Source organism: Paramisgurnus dabryanus, chromosome 3 (assembly GCF_030506205.2).
Source record: "Paramisgurnus dabryanus chromosome 3, PD_genome_1.1, whole genome shotgun sequence".
Classification (NCBI taxonomy): Eukaryota; Metazoa; Chordata; class Actinopteri; order Cypriniformes; family Cobitidae; genus Paramisgurnus; species Paramisgurnus dabryanus.
In genome coordinates this window covers 33,999,889-34,021,522 of record NC_133339.1, presented here as the reverse complement: position 1 = coordinate 34,021,522, position 21,634 = coordinate 33,999,889, and the positions used below count along the sequence as shown (strand labels likewise).

The 21,634-nt window shown below is 38.3% G+C and overlaps 1 protein-coding gene across 4 annotated transcripts in view; it reads left to right on the top strand.

The window, feature by feature from the left end:
* The window catches only part of sdk1a (sidekick cell adhesion molecule 1a), a 376,732-nt gene that overhangs the window by 265,816 nt on the left and 89,282 nt on the right, over positions 1-21,634 (top strand). For all 4 annotated transcript variants that reach the window (XM_065261980.2, XM_065261910.2, XM_073814026.1 and 1 more), the window contains 2 exons: positions 7,573-7,709; positions 15,313-15,460. In XM_065261980.2, the coding sequence (XP_065118052.1) occupies positions 7,573-7,709; positions 15,313-15,460 (285 nt within the window). The remainder of the gene's footprint in view (positions 1-7,572; positions 7,710-15,312; positions 15,461-21,634) is intronic.

Below are 21,634 nucleotides of genomic sequence, written 5' to 3'. Positions count from 1 at the left end.
TGTTTTTCCCAAACTGTTTGTGTTGATTTGTTATATAAACAAATGATTTACATAAAGTTTTTCCGGACCTATGAAAATGATGAGAATTCAGATTCGGACCTTTGAATGTAAACTTTGAGAACCCCTGGTATAAAGTCTCGAGTCTCGACTTGTTTCTATGGCAAAAAATACAAATAATCAAATTTGACGAGAATTTGGCGTGAAGTCTCTCACTCTTCCATGCATAAAAGCAAAATGCCCACATATCCTGTGCATTAGGGGGCGTACACACCAAAGCTTTAAAAGGGACACTTCACCCATTTGCATTAAGCGTTGTATCGTTAGATCCCCAGTCATGTTTTTTGAATGTTCGTGCATCATTTCCTCAGTTTCCGCTGAGACTGAAGAAATAGAGATTTCAGTGTTGCACTTCCTTCTTTTAATGATGTAAAATCATCATTTTGCATCATTGAAAGCAGGAAGTCCAATATCTTTTTTGAAACCCCTTTTCTCGGTCAAATAGGCACTAAATTCTTAATGTATGTTAAATTTCGACTACAAATATGACACACTTTCAATAAAGATTAATGTTTTACGGGTGAAATGCTCCTTTAAACGCAGCTGAAAACACCTGGAGGACGCCGAACGCTGGACGACAAGCTTAGCTTTAGTGTTAATATTGTCAGACGAGGCAAAACTAAATATGTTCGTCAACAACCTTTTTTTCCATGACTAAGACTAGACGATGATGAGAATGCACAGACCACTGACTAAAACTATATTAACATGCATTATTGTTGACGAAAAAAGACGAGACTAAAATGTTTTGCATAAAATAAAAACTAAGTCTCTTCATTTTCGTCTACAATCATCATTCAAAATCATTCAACTAGTGTATTTTGTCAAGTGATTATGACATTTAACCAATATTTGAGATTTGTGAAACACTATTTGACTGAAATCAGAAATAATCTAAAAAAAGACAAAAATGTTTTTACTAAAATTTGACTAAGATACCTTGAGTTGTCTTTTAACTAAAAATAGACTAAAATGATGAGACTTTTAGTCGACTATAACTTGACTAACAAAATAAGGGGCCCTATTTTAACGATCTGAAACGCAAGTGCGAAGCGGATCTTGGGCGCTGTTGCTATTTTCCCGGCGGGAGAAATAACTCTTGCGCCAGGCGCAAATCAATAAGGGGTTGGTCTGAAGTAGGTTCATTATTCATAGGTGTGGTTTGGGCGTAACGTTAAATAAACCAATCAGAACGCTATCCAACATTCCCTTTAAACGCAAGGGCGCAAGTTCCATGGCGGGTTGCTATTATTATGACGGATTTACCAGGCGCACGCCAGGAGCGGTTTACAGCCGAGGAGACAGACGTTCTTGTAAGAGCAGTCAAAGACAGAGAAGTTGTTTTGTATTGGGATAGGAGAAACCCCCCCAAATCAGCGTAGATTAAACAGGCGTGAGAGGAAATAGCCACAATTGTCTCATCAGCTGGCATCCCCATTGTTGCGCTAAGTGCTACAATGATGTCAGGAGACGGGGGAATCCCAAGCTTGCCAGCATAAATCAGGCACGCCGTGTAACGGGAGGTGGATCTGCCTCAGGACCTGACGCCAGCAGAGGACATCGCTGCGTCCACCCTCACCGCTGAAAGGGTTTGGGGGCTTTGAAATCGGACCCAAGAAACGCAAGCAAGGTCCAACCACAAAGTACACTTACAAATCAAGTTCATATACGTTAAGGTTTCTTATGAAAATATTTTAATCGTTATTTGCATGATATTTTTTTAACGCAGCCACACAATAAATAAAAACTATCACCACAATGCTCACCACTATGATTCCCCTTATCTCATGTGTTAATATTTTTTTTGTAAAAATTTATGTTTGCAAAAATAACTGTTGCATCTGTGTAGATTAGATAAGCAAAGTGTGTGCGCGTTGTGCACGCTATACATTATGGTCAAGCATGCGCCCTTAAAATAGCATAATGAACCACGCGCAACGCGCCACTGACTTTAGACTACTTTTTTTGGTCAGTGGCGCAATTGTTTTTGAAACTGCAAAATAGCATCAGGGATGGTTTGCGCCGCAAAACGCCTCCTTTTTTGCGCTGAACCGCCCAGGGAGCGCAAGTTCATTCCCTAGTTTGCCGACGTGCGTCTGTGACGGGAAAAACCCGCTGTGTGCCGGTGCAAAATACGAATGATACATGCGTCACTGACAAAGTCAATTGCGCTGGGTGCAAGATAGGGCCCAAGATATGTGAATGACTGAACATGACTAAAACTAGCAAGGACATTTGGCAAAAGACTAGCTGTGGGTTCACACCAGATGCGAGTTCAACGATTTGCGCGAGTAGATTACATACAAAGTCAATGCAAAGACGCGATCAGATGCGTCCTCATGTGGGGCGATGCGGATGACGCGATATGGGTGGCGCGAATGCCACGAAAGCACGCGCTATCCCCCAATTTTCTTTTCATGCGAAAGTTGAAAATATTGAACTTGAGCGAAAAACTCGCATGAAAAGAAGTTAAATCCCACAAGTAATGTAGATGGAGTAACGTGATGCCCCGCCTTTGGTGTGTACGTTGCATAAGACTAAGACTAAATAAAAAATAGGTGACAAAATTAACACTTGTCGGAGTTTTTCACCCAACATTGAATCTCGTTCTAATCTTGGCGCTCAGTGCCAGCTGCTGGCTGTTCTGCGCTTCCATTGGAAACAATTGAAAACATACGCCGGCTGCGGGTGAAAAACGCCCCCTTAGACACACCAAAGTTTCCTCAAATTTGATTATTTAACAAGTGGAGACTTCATACTTACGCCTACCCTTTACTAGACGTAAGATTTAGTCTCAGATGTACGCTACGCCTAGAAGGTGCAACAGGTGTAAATTCTACGTAAAGCACATTTTATGTCCAGACTAATCTTACGGCCGGGTTTACGCCCAGCTGGTGCAACCGGCCTCCGGTTTATTAGTTACAAAAAGTTTCATTTACAAGACCACTGTACTTTTATTAAAATGTATGGCTTACTTTTTACTTTCTTTGGCTTTTTGTTTCTTCGCCCCACTGTGGCATCTGCATACACTATCCGAGCCGAATGCCGTACTCTCAGCAGGAGCGTTTCAACTGACCTTTTCTTCACTAACCTTCTTTCACTCTAACCTTTCCATTTGGAGTCCAATGGCTTATCTACAGATTTCATATTTGTTAAAGGTCTTGTAATTGTAAGCATAAAAAGCATTTATTTGATCAAATGAAGGGCTTTCGCGATGTCTTTTAGTTTTTTGTCTATAAAGACTAGCTTTCAAATGCTAGTTACATATTTATGTGATAGAGTGCTTTTCAAACTCTATCCAGAAAGGAATTGCACTGACCATCTCTCAAAAGCTTTTGACCTTTTGTCCAGTCTTTGAGTGGATAGATATCTTCAGCCCAGCTATTTGAAACTTCATTTCAAATCATTTTGGCGCCTGGTGAGTCCTTAAACCCAAAATAACACCTGAATCGTGGTGCCATAAACATTTTAACACTTAAAGCCTTTGCTTTCTACTCCCTACCACAACATGATAAGGGAATAAAATCCCCTCTAAAATGAACTGCTGGAAGACAGCAGTAACCAGCGGGTGTGTGGATTTTGTGCAGATTTCACGAAGCTAATGTTGTGTGGAACTAAGACTCATTATCTGTGTGGGGCTTTCTGGCTCCTCATTAAAGTGAAAAGATGCTGTGGTATCAGATGCTGTCTTCCCCAGTGGTTGAAGTCACCAAGCCGTTGTCTCTTCTTCACCGTAGCCCAATGCATCTTCAGGGATCACTTTGGAAATGAATCCTGATTATTCTGTCTCTGAAAATTGCATCAATCAACAGATTTTTTAATTTAGCTTCAAGTGTTGTCTACAATTATTATCTAATATAGAAACTAATCCTTAGCCGTTTCTCAATATGCGTTCTTGTCTGTACTTGTGTTCTTGTGGACTTGTGAAACGTCATCAGTCGCGGACCAAGTACTGTTCCAAATCAAAGTTCGCATCAAGCCCAAGTTCACATAAAATCCCTGGATGTGTTCTTGATCTGCCCATTTTATCGAGGATGCATCAGAGGAGACTTGTGTGGTCTTTTTTTTACTTATCCTGCCAGATTAAAACATAAACATTGCAAATAACACCAGAATTTAAATTTAATCTACGTACACATATCCTAAAAATTTATTTTGTGTGACTGATACGCTGTTTACCAGGTGAATTTAGATCATGATTTTGAATGAAAGTCAATAGCTGTGTCCAAAACCACTCCCTATCCACTATATAGTGCACTATATCGGGTGTCGGCCATTTTGTAGTGGTGTCCGAAACCTGAGTGAACAACTCATTCCCTACATTCGTTCAATACTTTTTACCCACAATGCACTCTGATTTTGAGGGTACATTCAGGATGTACACTCGCTCACTCATATTTCCCATGATGCAACAGGAGACGAACATATAAGTGGAATCAGCTCAAGGATACTGACAGTAAACACCAAAGATTTACGTTTATAAACAATTTTTTAATTCTTGTTGTCAGTTATTTTTTTTTTTTTTAAATAAAAAAATTCAAAATAATTGCTATATATATTTTTTTTAAATATAATAAATATTTTTATTACATAAACAACAGTAAATAAATATGACAAGCAGTTGTTTTGTTTTCTTTATTCATAACTAATATAATAAACATGACCAATGATGTAACATAAACTTTACTGTTTCACAGTACAATCAATAATACATCAGTGTCTGAAATCATTTTCACTCATTTTCGTTCCCTTTCTCCCCATATAGTGGACTCAATTGTCATTTGCTATATAGGGAATAGTGAAGGAGTGAACGAGGGAGCGGTTAATGACGCAGCTACTGATGCCCTTTGCCGGTTGGGCTTACCAAGATGGCCGCTCAAACTCTGCACTGGCTTCACCTCACGCTGTTACATTAAACGTTCTGTACACAATCCATTAATTTATATAGATCAGTGACCTTCATGTTCCTTTAATTCTGAAAGTGTACATTTTTATCTCCAAAGGTTAAAAAAAAAATTATTTCCTCTTGATTTGACCAAGGGATTTATCCTAAATACAATTATTTTGCTCCTTAACTCATTAAATGTATTTTTACTTTTCAACACCCATTTTTGTTAGGTTTCTAGAAAGTTCTAATGATATAATCAGAGGTACACAGAAGAATCAATTCTCATACACCTGTGGAAACTTCATAGTCCTCCCTGCTAGTTAAAAAAGAACACAGGCATGTGATGAAATCTGAAGCTTCTCTCCGTGGGTTTAATTTAGAGGAGAAAACAAACATCCCAAGCACATCTTTTTGTGCTCAGTGAGTGCCTGCTCTCGGCAGGAACTCCATTTTCCAGAAATTATTAATAAAGTAATAAATAAAATAAAAAAGTGAGGGTGAAGGCGAAACTTAAGACAAACATAAATGACTGTCTGTCTAAAGCCTGTGATACACTGCAGGATTTTTGCATTCCTATAAGACCATAACCTTATCACACTGTGCGATATGGAGTGTTTAAACTTGGGTACGACAAGCATGTAGACCAGTGGCGAAGCTACGGGTGGGCCTGGCCGGGCCTGGGCCCGCCCACTTTGAGTTGTGGCCCATCCAATCAGAAGGCCATTTTCCAGACAAATGTGTAAATAATTTAACAAAAATAAATAATAGTACTACGAATAGACGTCTTATCACACTATAATTTCATATATGTAATACAATTATAAATATAATTAAAATATAAGTGCAAGTTTGCATGTTCAAGCAGTTTCGCAGTTTTCTTTTACCCTATTGGTGCACACGCTTGTCAACATGAAACGTTGAATATGATTCGTCAGTCATTGTTAGTTCCGCCTACGCGCGATTGAACTGAATTTGAAAACAGCGAGTCGCAAATCATCAAGTTTAACAACCTTTCCACGATGAAATCTGCTTATGCCTGTTTACTTTTGGAGACGGAGACTATTACATCACTCATGGAAATGTTGGATTACTGAGGACATCTTTTCAAACGTCAACAAAATGAAACGAGCACGTATTACGTTGATAATGACTTCATGCTGTGTTGAAAGACCTATAACGTTACGCTCATCGATGATAAATGCTCGTCTGAGAAATGTATTTCTGCTTTTCTTTGCGCGAAGGGACATTATGATCATATTGGACTTTGTTATTATGAACCAGAAGCCCCGTCTCAGACTACAGGACATGTAATGGTGAGTTTAGACATTTTCTTAATGTTTATAGTGGTGTCATTATTATTTACAGTTTATAGTCAGGAGTATTACTCCAATCAACTATTTAGGGGGCTGTATGATTTAATGTTGTTGGAATATTTACACTTAAATGACAACACATGCAATTTTGTATTGCGCCATGTTGTTTGATGGCCATTGTCTCATTACATAACAATCTTTCGAACGAGTTCTTTAGTAAAATCACTATCTGTTGAATCTGTCGTAGCCTATGACGCTTTCACGTCATGCATTTTGCTGAGGAGGAATGACATATTGTTCGGATCTACGTTCACGCAACGTAAATAACGTAAAAACTAATTCCGTTACTAATTCAGTTTATATTGAGTTCTGTGTTTTCAAGTGGGTTAATAATTTGGTGGGGCACTGCTCATAGACTGTATAAAACAGGCACAGCCCCACCTGCCCATATACTGTAGACAAGCTGGTTGGTTATTTAAGTTGTTTTATAAATTTCCCCTTGAAACATTGTGCTGCCTGCATGGCATTAAGGTAACTTGGCTTAGGTAGCGTGCACCAAAGCTTTTAAACCCGGCTGAAAACGCCTGGAGGACGCCAAATGCCAGCTGTTTTTTCAGCCAAGCGCTTTGGTTGCTGTGATACTTGAGCTGTGAGACGGTTGGTTGTTGTGATATTAGTCCCGCCCTTTCACCCACTGTGATTGGACGGCTGTGTGAGAACTTACATTGACAAGCTAAGCTTTTCATCCAGAGTTGAATATTTTTAGACCACAGCACGGAAAAAATGGACAGCTGCTGGCTGTTTTGAAAAAAGCCGCACTTACATTGGGGAAAAAAATATACGCCGGCCATGGGCGTAAACACTCCCAATTTATGTACATTCTATGCTTTGCCCACCCTGTTTTATAAAGGCCCACCCACTTGAACATTTCTGGCTTCGCCACTGATGTAGACTGTACGATGATGACACCTATTGAATCGGAGGCTGTGACGGCTGTGTCATACGTTAGCGCAACGTCACCAGCATGCGCTAATGGTAAACAAATACTGGGGACAGACAAAAATCGTGCAGTGTATCTCGTTCATAAGACTGGCTGTGAGATGATAGCTGAATTTGGAATCAGTGCCTCTTTGAACTCAGAAGAAACGGGTGTTGGGGTAAAAGTATGAGGAGATCTAAAAATGGGCCGGAGGGCATGTGGGGAGGGGCAGTTCCCAATCCACAATGCTAGTAGTGGTCCTTTAAAACCCTGTGATTGATGTCTGTTTGCCTTGTCTTCAAATCCAAAGTCTTTTTTGTTGTCTTTTCTCACAGCGAGCTGCCACACTCACCTCGAAACCTACAAGCCAGTCTGAACTCCAATGACAGCCGCAGTGTGGACCTGTCCTGGATGAGACCCTTTGATGGAAACAGCCCCCTGCTGCATTATGTGGTGGAGCTGTCAGAAAACAGTGAGATACATATATATACAGACATACTTGTACATCGTGATTTCAAACGATCCTCCTTACTAGTACTTGGGCCTTAAGTATTTGGGATAAAGGTGCTATACTTAAAAGTATATGAATGTCATATTTTTAGATTAGTATCTTACAGGAATTTATAAGTATTTTACAAGGTGGGTAATTCGTAGGAATTCCTATAATGTGAATCACACAAATGTGCCATTATACAAAAAGCAGTAATAAAGCCTAATCCAAAACCCAATGCCATTGAGGTGAAAACGGTTCACACTAAACCATACAAATTAGATTGTATGTATGAATTAGCCACCTCGTAAAATAGTTATGAAATGCTGTGAAATTGTGTTGGATGTGTCAGTAGGAAGACATCTAAAATGTATACTGTTAAGGGAACACTGTTGGGAACAACTGCATAAATAAAATATCAATCCAAGAGGATTTTTTAAATAAAAATAAGTTTGTTCGAACAGATATATCGTTCAAAAATTAAGACAAAAAATATTTCTGGACAATGTCTAGTTGTCCAAACTACGTGAAATTTAATCTGAAAGTCAGAATTGAACATGCCGGTGTTGAAGAAAGTACTCGGCTCAATTTCTTATTCACAATATCGCTATAAGTTGCAAAACAAGTACGCCACTGTTCTCGGTCTCAGCAGTACAAGCTGAGTTGATCTCGGTTAAGTATGGTCGCCCCTCGACAGTGGTGTAAAATGCTATGGCGTACAGAACCTGGGAAAAACCCACCCAGATAAATTGATCTTCCCGGGTTGGAACAGGACAGTGAGGAATGTGTTGGAGTGAAGGTGAAGATTGCTGCCGTGGGCTTTAATAGAGCCGGGAAGTCCCATTAGGAACAGCTATCAGGACCAGTGAGAGAAACCTGCTCTGTTTCGGACGGCAATTTTGCCGTCTGCTCTGAGATAGCAATGCAATTAAAAATTTTATTTTTTTGCATTTCCAGGTTCATTCTTTCATTGTTAGGTAATCATATAAAGTCTCATTGTGAGCTGTTTTAATCAGTCAGAATTTGTTGTATTATTCTTTTAATATGATTTTTTTTTAATCATTTTTAAGTGACAGGGACATTTCTTTATAAGACTAAGAGGCCAGTCACACCAAACTCGTTCTAAACATTTGGAAACCCAAGGCACTGCCTTTCTTGGAAAATTTAAGAAAGAGCAGTGCGGCTTCTTATTTTGCTAGGCAACAACTGCATTAACTAAAGTGCAAGCGTTTGGGAATTTTTTTTTGCTACAAATGTACAAGCAAAGCGATGATCAAGGGTGAGAGGTGCACAAACACACAGAAGACAGTGAGTGAGTGCAGTCTCCGGTTGTTCCAAGCAATTGTAAACTTTTGGCACTACAAAGAAAAGGCCCGCCTCTCCCCGCTCAGATGGCTTCTTCAAAAACGCTTTCAAGCTGTCACTGGGGCAGTACCCTTTAAAAAGATCCTAATATGTACTTTTTGGCAGAGGTGGAAAAAGTAATAAAATATTGTTCTCAAGTAAAAGTAAAGTTACTTTTATAATATTTTACTTAAAGCGGAAGTCCACCCTAAAACAACATTATGCTCCAACACTATATTTCATCACATATATGTATTTGATTGTGCTGCCATCAAATGTACTAACTCCATATAAAAAATGAAAGCTTTTAACTACTACAGTAACGGTGATTTGACGTGTCGTCAAATTACGGGAAGAAAAATGCATGACTACATAATTCTGAACGTTCTAAATGGGGGCGGGTCTTGAGGCGAGATGATTGACAGTAGATGATAACGTTTTTGATTGACAGCTGCACAGGAGCTAACGTTAGCTTGCTTTGCTCGTGTTCATAATAACAACAACATGATAATAACTTCCTACGTAGTATGTTTACAGTAGTTACACAAAACAAGCAACAACAAAGCCAATAGCCAAATGATGTTTTAGATATTTTTACAATTTTACATTACCTGAGTCCGCGGAAGAACTGGGCTGAAAACAGTACTCAAAATCTTCCTGACGAAAGTGCTGGCTGCATATTCAAATTTTCGAGTAGTGGTGGGTCAGCTGAGGGTCGCGTTGATGTCAACAATAAAAACTCCCGATGGCCTGAATTTGTTGTCCTTATATCCACATACTGCACAGGTTCTTGTCATCTTTTATCGAGGGCTTTGGTGATTTCCCCTTCAGAGACTGTTAAAGCGGAGTTACTCTTTGGATGGGTTCGTCTGCTGGCTAACTTCAAGTTGACTTGAGTTGATTTGAGAGCAAGTTGAGCGGTAAAAGAAGTTAGGCTTGTTCAACTTCATGTGGCGTTGCAAGAATCGACAGCCGGATGACGTCAAAGTACCGCAAGAGCGATTCGCGAAATCATACGGAGGAGTTTGCTTTTAAATCGCTCTCGCGGAACCTTGACGTCATCCGGCTGTCGGTTCATGCGACACGCATGTAGTCAAACAAACCTGAAGACTGAAGGTGTGTTCGAGATCATCCAGCGCTCCGCAGACCGATCGGCGATGTTTGCCGCTTGCAGTCGAGGGAGGAACTGAAGACGGGGCCGTCAAGCCGGACACCTGCTGCTTGCCGTAGTGACGAGTGCACCGTGTTTCCTTGTTTTAATCGCAAATGAAGTGAATTAAAAGCTGAATTTGATAAAAACAAACCTTTTAATAAAAAGTTGCAACCAGAAACATTTTATATTGAATATTTTAATTGCTGCTTATACTGTATACCCGAAAATAACGGGAAACAAGCCTATATTATTAAAATACCAATAGAGTTTGTTATTTTCATTTTTATTTTATTACACGACACAATATAACATATTTAAGCATATTAAAGTGTTTTTTCCTGTTTTAAAACATGAATTTATAATGTTTATTAGTGGAACCAAAGGTTGGATTAAACTTGAAACGCACGTGATCGTTGTCATCAATGAGGCGACCAATCACGTAAAAGCTGTTACGTCATCCCAACTCGGGGCAGCCGCTCTGGAGAAGCTGCATCGGCTGAGCTAGCCGGCTACTCTCGAAACGCTCTCGCGGTACTTAAAAACCATATGACACAGTTACGTGCCTGCAGCGCCAGCTGAAGTCGGACAAAAATACTAACCGGAATGCACTGCTTCAAGTCAGCCGCCGATCGGTCTGCGCAGCGCCGCATGAAGTCGAACACACCTTGAATCGAACAGCGGTTAGTGGGTGGAGCTAATGACTCAGTTTCGCGCAGTGCATTCTGGTTAATTGAGTCCATTAAAGACCGTTACGAAAATTCAGCTTCAACACACTATCAATCTAATAATCGAAATCGTGCAAATTTCTTTTTTTTCTCTCATGTAAAATGCAAAATGGACATAAATTACCCGTGATAACAGGCTAAAATGTCTAGATTGGACTTCCCCTTTAAGTAAAAGTAAAGTTACTGGTCTAAAAATCTACTCAAGTAAAAGTAAAAAGTAAATCATTTTAACTTTACTCAGAGTAAATGTTACTTTTTTTTAAAGCGGGGAGAGGTGGAGGATTCTAGTATAGTTAAAAAATGACAAGGGAATATAAATCTCAAACTAGTTGTTTTAATTGTAGGAAGTTAGGAACATACAATTAAAGTGCAATAACAAAAAGTTAATCAAATAAATAAGCTTTTTTAAAGTAAGAAACATTTATGGAATTGTTTAATGATTCTTACATGTGAGTTATGCACTTTTGAAGGCGGTCAGCAGCTTGTAAATACAATCACTATAGTAAAGTTGTAATTGATGTATTGCTGATAACATACATTATTTTATGAAACTATGGTTTAAATGAGCTTATAATGAGATGAGTGCCATGGCTTTATATTTTTGACACGTTTATTATCTTCTAGCTTTCCTGACCTGGGTACCTGATGTCAGACCTTTATTCTTCTCTCTCTCTCTCTCTCTCTCTCTCTCTCTCTCTCTCTATCTCTAATGACCTGCGCATTATCGAGGACGTTCTGAAGTTGTGTTTGACTTCACGCGAAGCTGTTAGACCTCGGAAGATAATGCGCATGGTATTAAAAACGCGTCGTGCAAATGAGCGCTAAAAACCCGGTCGTTTCGTACTCAAGAGCATGAATTCTACCTTTCATAGGAATGAAACACTCGCTTCGCGTCAGTGGAAAGTGGTCGCTTATATATGGCCAGGGGTTTCTTTCATAAGATTTAAACTGAGGAGGGTCTGCATTAGCGCACGCCTGTCCGTCTCCATGGTTCTTTTTGCACGTTCCCCGGATATGATTTAAAATGTAGCGAAGTACAATACTTTAAACAAAACATACTTAAAGGTGCAGTGTGTAATTTTTAGAAAGATCTCTTGAGAGAAATGCAAAATAATATACACAACTATGTTATCAGGGGTGTATAAAGACCTTTTTATAATGAACAGTTTTGTTTTTATTACCTTAGAATGAGACGTTTTTGTCTACATACACAGAGGGTCCCCTTACGTGGAGGTCGCCATTTTGTGCCGCCATGTTTCTACAGAAGCCCTTAACGGACAAACTTTTTTTACTAAGTTGTCTCTGACGATGACATGTTTTACCGGTGGTGGCTACAGTAGCTTCTCTATGCGTTTAAAAAGCGAGGGGTGAGCAGTGGATTGAGCCATTGGTTGCAATTAGCAACCTCACCACTAGATGCTGCTAAAATTTACACACTGCACCTTTAAGTAAAAGTAAAAGTACAGATTTTAAAAACGACTCAAAAAAGTAAAAGTACACAAAAAAACGACTCAATTACAGTAACGTGAGTAAATGTAATTCGTTACTTTCCACCTCTGCTTTTTGGTATTTGGTACCAATATGTACTTTTGAGGTATTAATTTGACCTTTTTGGGAACAAATGTGTACTTTTTAAAAAGGTACAACCACAGCGATGGCAAGGGACCATTTTTGACATTTTTTTGACAGTATACAGAATTATTGGCCCCTTTAATATTTCATGTACATTTATGCATTTGATGCATATTTTTTTACTTTTTTTACTTACATTGCATTCAAGGTATACATTTTATCAGTACGTGTTCCCTGGAAATCGAACCCCCAACTTTTGCATTGTTAATTGCATTGGTTATTTGTATTAAAGGTCCTTTTCTTTTTGTGTTCAGTGTTTCCTCTAGGATTTTTTCCAGCTGTGGCGGCAGGGGGCGCCCATGATGATTATAAATGTACATTTTTTTTTTAATGTAAAAAATAGGCTACAGTAAACTAACATGCATTTTTTATCATTTTCATGCTGTCATTTACTTTTCTTATATATATAGCATATTGCTTTTCTATGTTTGATCTAAACTGTATTTTCTTAAAAAATACGTAAGTTTTATAGCTTCATACGGATCTTTCATTGTAGTTTTAATGTAGTGTAAAAGTTCGTGCTCGTGTTTAGCGTTACAGAGCGGTTGCAAAGTCACGCACAATCCTGTTGATAATCCGCACCGCTGTGATTGACAGAACACCCGACCAGTTAGCCATCCGACATCAGCAGAAATTTTATTCCACAACCGGCCTGTTTGACATAAAGACCCCGACCCGGTCACACCGCAAATCGCGCAGTTAAATAGAAACCTTTAATGCTCTTCGCAGACAGATCTTAAACACAAAGCACGGTGCCATTTAAAAACTGTTACCTATCGGAATCCAGTCGAATTTTGGTCTTGGATATAAGACCCGCAGTTTACTCTCGCCTATTGAGTCCCGACCTGGATCTACAACGCATATAGCACGTTAATATTATTACACCTGTTACATCAAATATTAGGAGTTTCACCCGCGGGTACCCCGACCCTGTTGTTTCGTCTGAAAACAGATGAAACAGTCTCACCGTCTGCCTCCAGTTTTTATTACCAACGTCCTTCTCTTCCACGGGAATAATGTAAGTTACAAACAGATTCGACTATTAATGTCTTGCAGTCCCATTTAAGTAGTATTCAGTGTTTAGCCTTTTGTTTTTGGACAAACATCTTATCATTTAATGTGAAACTTTGTGAGGGTCGATCTAAAGCACAGAAGATTGACTGACAGCTGAGGGGTCAGCAGCGCGCTGCGCTTATATATTCTGAATAACTAATGTCCAGATAAGTTGATAATATGAGTACAGTGATTCCAAATGAATGTCCAAAAACCTCGTAATATGTTAAATCGAAAGTTTAATCATGTCATTTCTCGCAGCTCCGCGCTGCATCCGTGTATATGCGCCTGTGAACAGCATACGCGTGATGACCTTGCAACTTAAATTACCTTTAATTTATTGCCATACAGATAAAAGTAAAATAACATTCGAAACTGTAAATTGTGTATTTTTCATTTGTGTAAACTTACAATAAAGAGAAAACCTTGTGCTTATTTAAAATAATTAAAAACACAACGTGTTTTCTGCTGCTTTGGTTTAACAGCGCGTCAGAAAAAAAGAACAGCAACTCAAATACTTTTTTAATTCGTATTGTCAATCTGATAATTATAACATATTTCGTGTAGGCTTATTTATTTTATTATTATTTCTCAAAACAGAGACGTAGCCTAATCATCATCTGTTGATTTAAATCGATTTGTGCATGAAACTAAACCCATGGAGGAAATTATGATATTTTAGGAGATTTATTTATAAATGAGTGAACAACGCGCAATCCACAAATAAATGTATTTCTTTTAAGACAGCCAGTCTGGCAGGGCGGACATTTCAGTAGCTTTATTTATTTTGCGAACTGCCGCCGTGGGTTTTGTCTAGAAGGGATACAGAAAATGCCGAAAAGTTTAGTATTAGATTTGGAGGTAGGATTTTTAGGATGAAAACAATGGCTCTGGCTAAATGAGATACAAATACTTCCTACAATCCTGTGAAATTTTGTGTTTAGAGTTGGGTTTGGGTGAAGGATTAGGATAAAACAGTGCTCATCCGGCGGATTTCGTTTGCTGTATCCCTTCTATTCACAACCACAGGCGTGGCGGGGATGTTTTAGTCGTGGCGGGCCGCCACGGTTGAATGTATATAGCGGAAACACTGGTGTTTTTGAAGCTTTGATTGTGTTTACAGTGCGCAATAACACGTGTTCATGTTTCACATGTAAAAAATGCAGTATTTTTCACATAATTTATTTATCTGTATAGCGCTGTTTTCACTGTCCTCAAAATGGGCTGATGTCTTCCTTGTCCTATAAAGTTCCTCAGAAATACGTATCGAGTTCTGATTGTGTAGTTTGTTAAGCGTGTTGTGATTCGATAGCAGCTTAGCTTGCCATTAGCTTAGCTGGCGACTGACGTATTCCTGTGGGCGGAGTTTAGTCAAAAACTGTTTTATTGACGTAATTGAAGCAGGAATTAGAGGGCTGTAGTCCAAACCGACCGTTCGTTGTAGGCTTTGAAAGATGAATTTTGTCAAAGAAAATATATCACCTGGCAGTAAACTTTGAGCTTTATCATTTTACAGGTATTATTTATGCTATTATAGCAACATTACACACTAACTATGGTTTAAAAAATGGGATCAGAAAGAACGTGACCTTTAATATTATTTGTATTAGGCATAATATAATGTTTAAGAATGACCCATTTTGTAATTTTTGTATTCATTTGTATAATTGTGTACCAGATTCCCCTTGGAAAGTGTACTTGTCCGATGTGGACCCCACTGTGACTGGGGCAATGGTAAAGGGACTAACTCCAGCCCGCTCATACCAGTTCAGGGTCTGCGCTGTCAATCAGGTGGGCAAAGGACAGTACAGCTCTGAAACCAACAGGTAAGAGAGAAAAGCTGTTACTTTGGACATAAATGCATGTTGTCCAGCCACTGTTTTCATTGCTTTGTTCGAATCATCAGCTCTCTGTGATCATGGATGGAAAATAACAGGAATCTCAACTATCGCATAACACTTTAACCTATTGCATCAGGCTTGTCCTTGTTTAAACTCAGTATTACTGAATTCACGACACATTGTGATTTTCTCTTTCACGTCATAAGCAGCAGGTTTCTGTTCTCACCTCTCGGTCTAATCAGACCCCTGAGTCGCTTGCTTTCATAAAGCCTGCAGTTGCAGGTGGCAGACGTCTCGTTTCCAAAGGCTCCTCCATCTCTTATCTGCTCCAGATGTGGCATAACACTTCATTTCAGGAGAAAAGAAGGTGGTGTTGTCTCACTTTAAAATTAATCGGTTTTATTTAGCTGCGCTTTGAGCCTGGCTTACATATATAGTTCATATACTGTATATAATTCCTCTGCTAAACAAGTACGTTTTCGGCATCCAAAATTCAGTGTAATGCACTTACTCTCCTGACTCCCATTTTTTCACATCTCCTTTTACATAATAATGCCTGCACGTCTGTCTCTCTGTGCACTGCAAATTTCTAAATTAAACATTTTTGGTCCTAATCTATGAATAATTTATGTATTAGATTTATTTTGAAACATAATAACTTCATTTAGGTTAATGCGGCGTATGATATGATACCGCATTCCACTTTAAGGACCTATGGTAGCTTCTTAACTTTTGTTCAACCTCATTTATATCCTAATTCCACTAAACGTGTTTGCATTACACATTTAAAGGCTTTGTTTGGTAAAGAGCAGCCGGCTAAAAGCAAGTCATGCCTGCATTCATTTTGCTATCATATCATTATGAATATCCATCTGAAGTAGACTTGATCTTGACTGCTCATTACTGTATTTATTTTTTATTTAGTTTTGTATGAATATCTGTTAGATGTGTGGGTGCTATATGTGGGTGGGTTAAAAAATCATTTAGACTTTTTAGTACAGAACATACAGTACTTTAAAAATAAAACTGGTAGGTCTTGGTAATTTACTGTCACCTCATATGACCAACACAATTTTTAAATCTCTTTTAAGCACAATTAATGCTTGACTTGTGAGTTGGCGGTCCTTTGTTCGTGTCCTTAATGCAATCTGACTACCTTTAAATATGTCTTAAGTTATATGAAAACTTAATTAAAAAAAGTGTCTGTATTTAGCGCTGTATACCAAGAAATTATTACTTAAAAAAATCAAACAGAACATGGACTTTGGCCATGTCTTCACATTTGTTTCAATTATACTATAAAGCAAAAAACAATTCCATTCATAACATTTAGTAATAATGGAAGATAAATATTTCCTATAGAATCTCAACCTAAAAATCTTAAACCCCATTAAAACAGCACGTTGATTATGGAAAATGTGCATAAAATTGGCAGTGTGCCTTCTGTGTGAATGCAAACACGTTCCGTAATTGATTCTAAGATTTTTCCCGAAACTGCTTTACTTAAAAAACTAGTTTAAAACATAGTTTTATTAAATTTGTTTGAACTGTCTTTATATTTCAATACATAAGTAAAATGTAAGTACTCTAAAAAAAAGAGTATAAAAATCGAGTGTCTGTAGACCTCTCACGATTGTTTTAAACACAGCTAATTATTTCCATTCACTCCACCCCCTCCCTTCTGGGTTTCTTCTAAAGCCACGCCCCCAAAACACATGAACATGCGACTGCTTTGCTGGGAGAAGCATTTACCTCAGACGAGCGGAGAGGAAGGAGCACGGTGCATGTAGTTACATCATGTCACAATCACATGTAATAATACTCCTAACTTTATCACTATGAATGAATATAAACAAATAGGATGGCTTTTAGTACTCACTATCAAGCTAGCATATCGATACTGGTAAAGTTTCAAATATATTTTGTTTGATTTGGTAACGAACGAGCTAGTTATATTTAGCCTATAAGACATCTAAAACAGGTTGCATTGATACAAGTTTTTTCATTACCATTAGTTACACTGTGATGAAGGTGAATTTCGTGGAAGATTCATAACAAGGTGTTTTGCATGTAAGAGTTTCCGTGATGAAAGCATTGTTGACTCTGATGAGGACTACACTCCGGAGACAATACCGCTACCGCATCGTCGACTCGAGGAAAAGCCACGAGATATTTACTCTTGTTTGATTTCTTCATTTATTCCTTGTTTGCCTTCGCTGACTGCATATGCAGGTACTGAGAGTTCTGAATGCTCTTTCTCTGCCATACTTTTGCTCTTCCTAGAGTGCCTCGTGCACTGGATAATCAATCGGTGTGCGCATGTGTGGACAGATCCCATAGCAACAGGGGTGGTGCCATGGTTGCGAGAGAGAGTGACAGTCGCGCAAGCCAATCATTTTGTTTCGTCCCGAATGGTAATAATGAGCTGTGTTTAAAACAGTCGTGAGAGGTCTACAGACACTCGAGTTTTATACTCGCTTTTTCAGAGTACTTAAATTTGACTTATGTATTGGTATATTAAGACAGTTTAAACAAATTTGTAAAAAAGTTTTTTAGACAATTCCTGCCTATTCTGCCTTTGTACAGGTGAAAAAAATGTATTGGGTAAAAATTACTTCAATTGGTAACACCTAAAATATTTTTAACTTAAAGTGTGAAAATATAACTTTCTAAAACAAAATATTTTTAGTGATTAAAAAAAATTTAAATTTTTTTAAGCCTCATGCAGCGTGTGGTGAGGAAGACGAAGAGAATGAGGAATTTCCTAGCCTGGGAAAACCCAGACAACTTCCGGCAAATTTAGATTTGCTCTGCAAGTAGTCTGGCAAAAGGCCATTCAAGCCCATTTCTAATGCGGAGAAACCATGACACCAATCAGAAAAGTTGGGGTGGGCTTCACAAGATGACGACAGCACAGCAGCAACGGTAAAGCAGATTTTCTACATTACACAGATTGATGCCGCTGTGAAACATCACTCATTCGAATCAGCTATCGCGTCTGTTTTAAGCGATTTAAACTTTTCCTTTTCGTTAAAACCCAAGCAAAGAACAACGCTCGAAGCCTACATATCTAAAAAAGATGTTATCACTGTCTTACCGACTGGATTCGGCAAAGTCTGATATACCACCCAGATTGGGACTTAGCGAGAGCGGCGAGCCCTCTGGTAGGGGTGAATACATAATCCCCTTCATCGCTCTGATTGGTTTTAGATCTATCCAGTTGCGCCCAGAGGCATTTGAGCAAGGTCCGTTGGTGTTGCCCCTTTGGAAATGATTTTTCTATGAAGCCTTGCCCCAGACCATAATAACTCAGTTACTACTGAGAATGGTCTGGTTTTAACCAGGCTAGGAATTTCTAAAAACATATAAACTTAAATTATGAATAAAACAACAAACAAACAAAAGGCAGAAACAATGCTGTACGGGTTGTGAAATAATAGAGCATGTGTCATTGACACAAGAGTTTTAAATGCAGATTGACATTCACAATTAAAAATGTCTGCAAACTGGAATAAAGCTTTTCTCACTACTGCGCTGAAGCTAAAATCTTTTGCCATCATAATAGAAGAGCACGTCTAGGGCTAGTTTATGATCGAATCAGAATCAAAAAAATTTGTTTCCAGAGAGAGAAATATAATGAGCAAACTTAAGATTTCGGACAATCATTGGCAGTGGGAATGAACCAAAATAAAACAATCCCCAGACAAATCTTGGAAACATTTTCCATATATTATCCGTAATTTGTGTGTGTAAAGGTCTTGAAAGACATAGATTACACAAAAATGAAAATTCTGTCATCATTTACTCACCCTCGGGTTGTTAGAAACAAACCTGTATAACTGTCTGTTCAACACAATGGGAGACATTTAGACCAAACTGTTTTGGAATACCATTGACTTCCATAGTATCTTCCCTACTGTACAAGTAAAAGGTGTTCCTGCTTCCTGCTTGATTACAAATATATTCTTTTGTGTTAAGCAGAACAAATACATTTTAAGTTAGGTTTCTATGGAAACTTATCCTAAAAACATGCTATCTTTCCATCCACGTCACCCTTTGTCCTGTCACATCTGTCAATTTTAGGCTTATTAAGCCGAGGGAAGAGTACATGCATGACAAGCCCATTAAAACACAGCAGTGTAGCACTTATTTTTCTGCCACTGGGTTTGTCCTCAGATGAAGAAGAGCTTAGCAAAATCAGCATTAATATCTAATCACAGGCCATAATAAAAGCCTCCAACATTACTGTTGATTCAGAGCTAATTAATAAATAGTTGTTCTTATGTATCATACAGATGATTGCCTTATTTTTCTCTCATCCCCTCACAGGACACTTTGCCACACAAAGTACACCACACTACAATTAATAAACACTTCAGCTGTGTTTTTTATGTTTGGAGACAGATGTTTAATGGCCGATGGCACAGTGCAAGTGTGTAAAACAAATGTGTAAATAGGCATTGCCAGAAAAGCTCTGTTCGATCGAGCGCTCGTTCCTTGCGGTCATAATAAGGCAGATTTACGGAGTGCTGTCTGTGGAAAGCTTCATGATATTGGTTATAGAGGACATTAATTATGAAATAGACTTCCGGGAAGAAATAACAAGTGTGGTCAGAGGTTTAAGAGGACTCTGGCAATAAATCTAAAAGGACCCAATGATCCTGTTAAAGTTTAATGCACATTTAACTGTCCATTAATATGAAATGTAAAGAACAGAATGAGTCAGTGGACGTTATTAAGCATGCAACACCAATTCGTTTTTTAAACTTCGTTAATTAACAAAATGCACATTTTTAGGTGGAATGAACTGAACATTGGTTACAATGTTTTTTTTTTGTTAATATACAGTATGTAAAAGAGGTTTGACAGTTATGGGTTAGTCTGATAAATGCTAAACATGTGTGTTTACTTCAATATGTACTTTATTATATAATTTACTTTATTAACTCATTCCTCACCAGCCTTTTAAAAAAAAAAGTTGCCCACCAGCTAGAAAATGTTCTTCTATATATACACTCACCTAAAGGATTATTAGGAACACCTGTTCAATTTGTCATTAATGCAATTATCTAATCAACCAATCACATGGCAGTTGCTTCGATGCATTTAGGGGTGTGGTCCTGATCAAGACAATCTCCTGAAATCCAAACTGAATGTCAGAATGGGAAATAAATGTGATTTAAGCAATTTTGAGCATGGCATGGTTGTTGGTGCCAGACTGGCCCGTCTAAATATTTCATAATCTGCTCATTTACTGGGATTTTCACGCACAACATTTCTAGGGTTTACAAAGAATGGTTTGAAATGGGAAAAACATCCAGTATGCGGCAGTCCTGTGGGTGAAAATTTCTTGTTGATGCTAGAGGTCAAAGGAAAATGGGCCGACAGATTCAAGCGGATAGAAGAGCACTTTGAAATTTATATAAATTAAAATCAGTTTTTATAAATTGTGTCGTGGAAACTTGCAGAATTACAGATTACCATAAAAACTCGTCAGGAAAGCTGTAACATGGGCTGCTAACACAGAGAGATGAATCCATATGCAAGGAGGTTTTATTGTAAAATCCCCGAAAAGGGCAGGCAAACAAATCCACAGGGCAATCCAAAAGAGTAATCCAAATAAACAGGAAAGAGTCGAGGCAGGTAGCAAACAATCAGAATCCAATGTTACAGGCACGGGTCAAAACAGAAAGACACAGAACAGGAAAACAGGATAACAGGATGTAAACATTTGGTAATGCAGCTGTGAGACATACAATACTTTGTGGGGAATGATCAGATTTAACCGTTTATATAGTGAACAGACAGGAAGTACAAAGTGAAGTGGAACATGACAAGATTTCAAAATAAAAGCCAGAACAGGATATCAAAATAAAAGTACAAAACACAAAACAAAACAGAACACGAAACAAAACCCTTACAAAGCGTCATTGGCAGGGAAATGTTTTCTCTTAATTGACGAGATAAATTCTCAATGGCGGGGAAAGAGTTAAAGTGGTCATCAAGTCAGCAAACATCTGTTTATTTCATTACAAACCTTTTATAGTAAGCTAAAAAGAATGAAGTCTTGTAAGGAGATTTTGCATGTCTTTGTTTTGAATATTTTCCATGAATAGGCACTGCTGAAGTACATTACATAACTTGTGTATCTCATGGAGC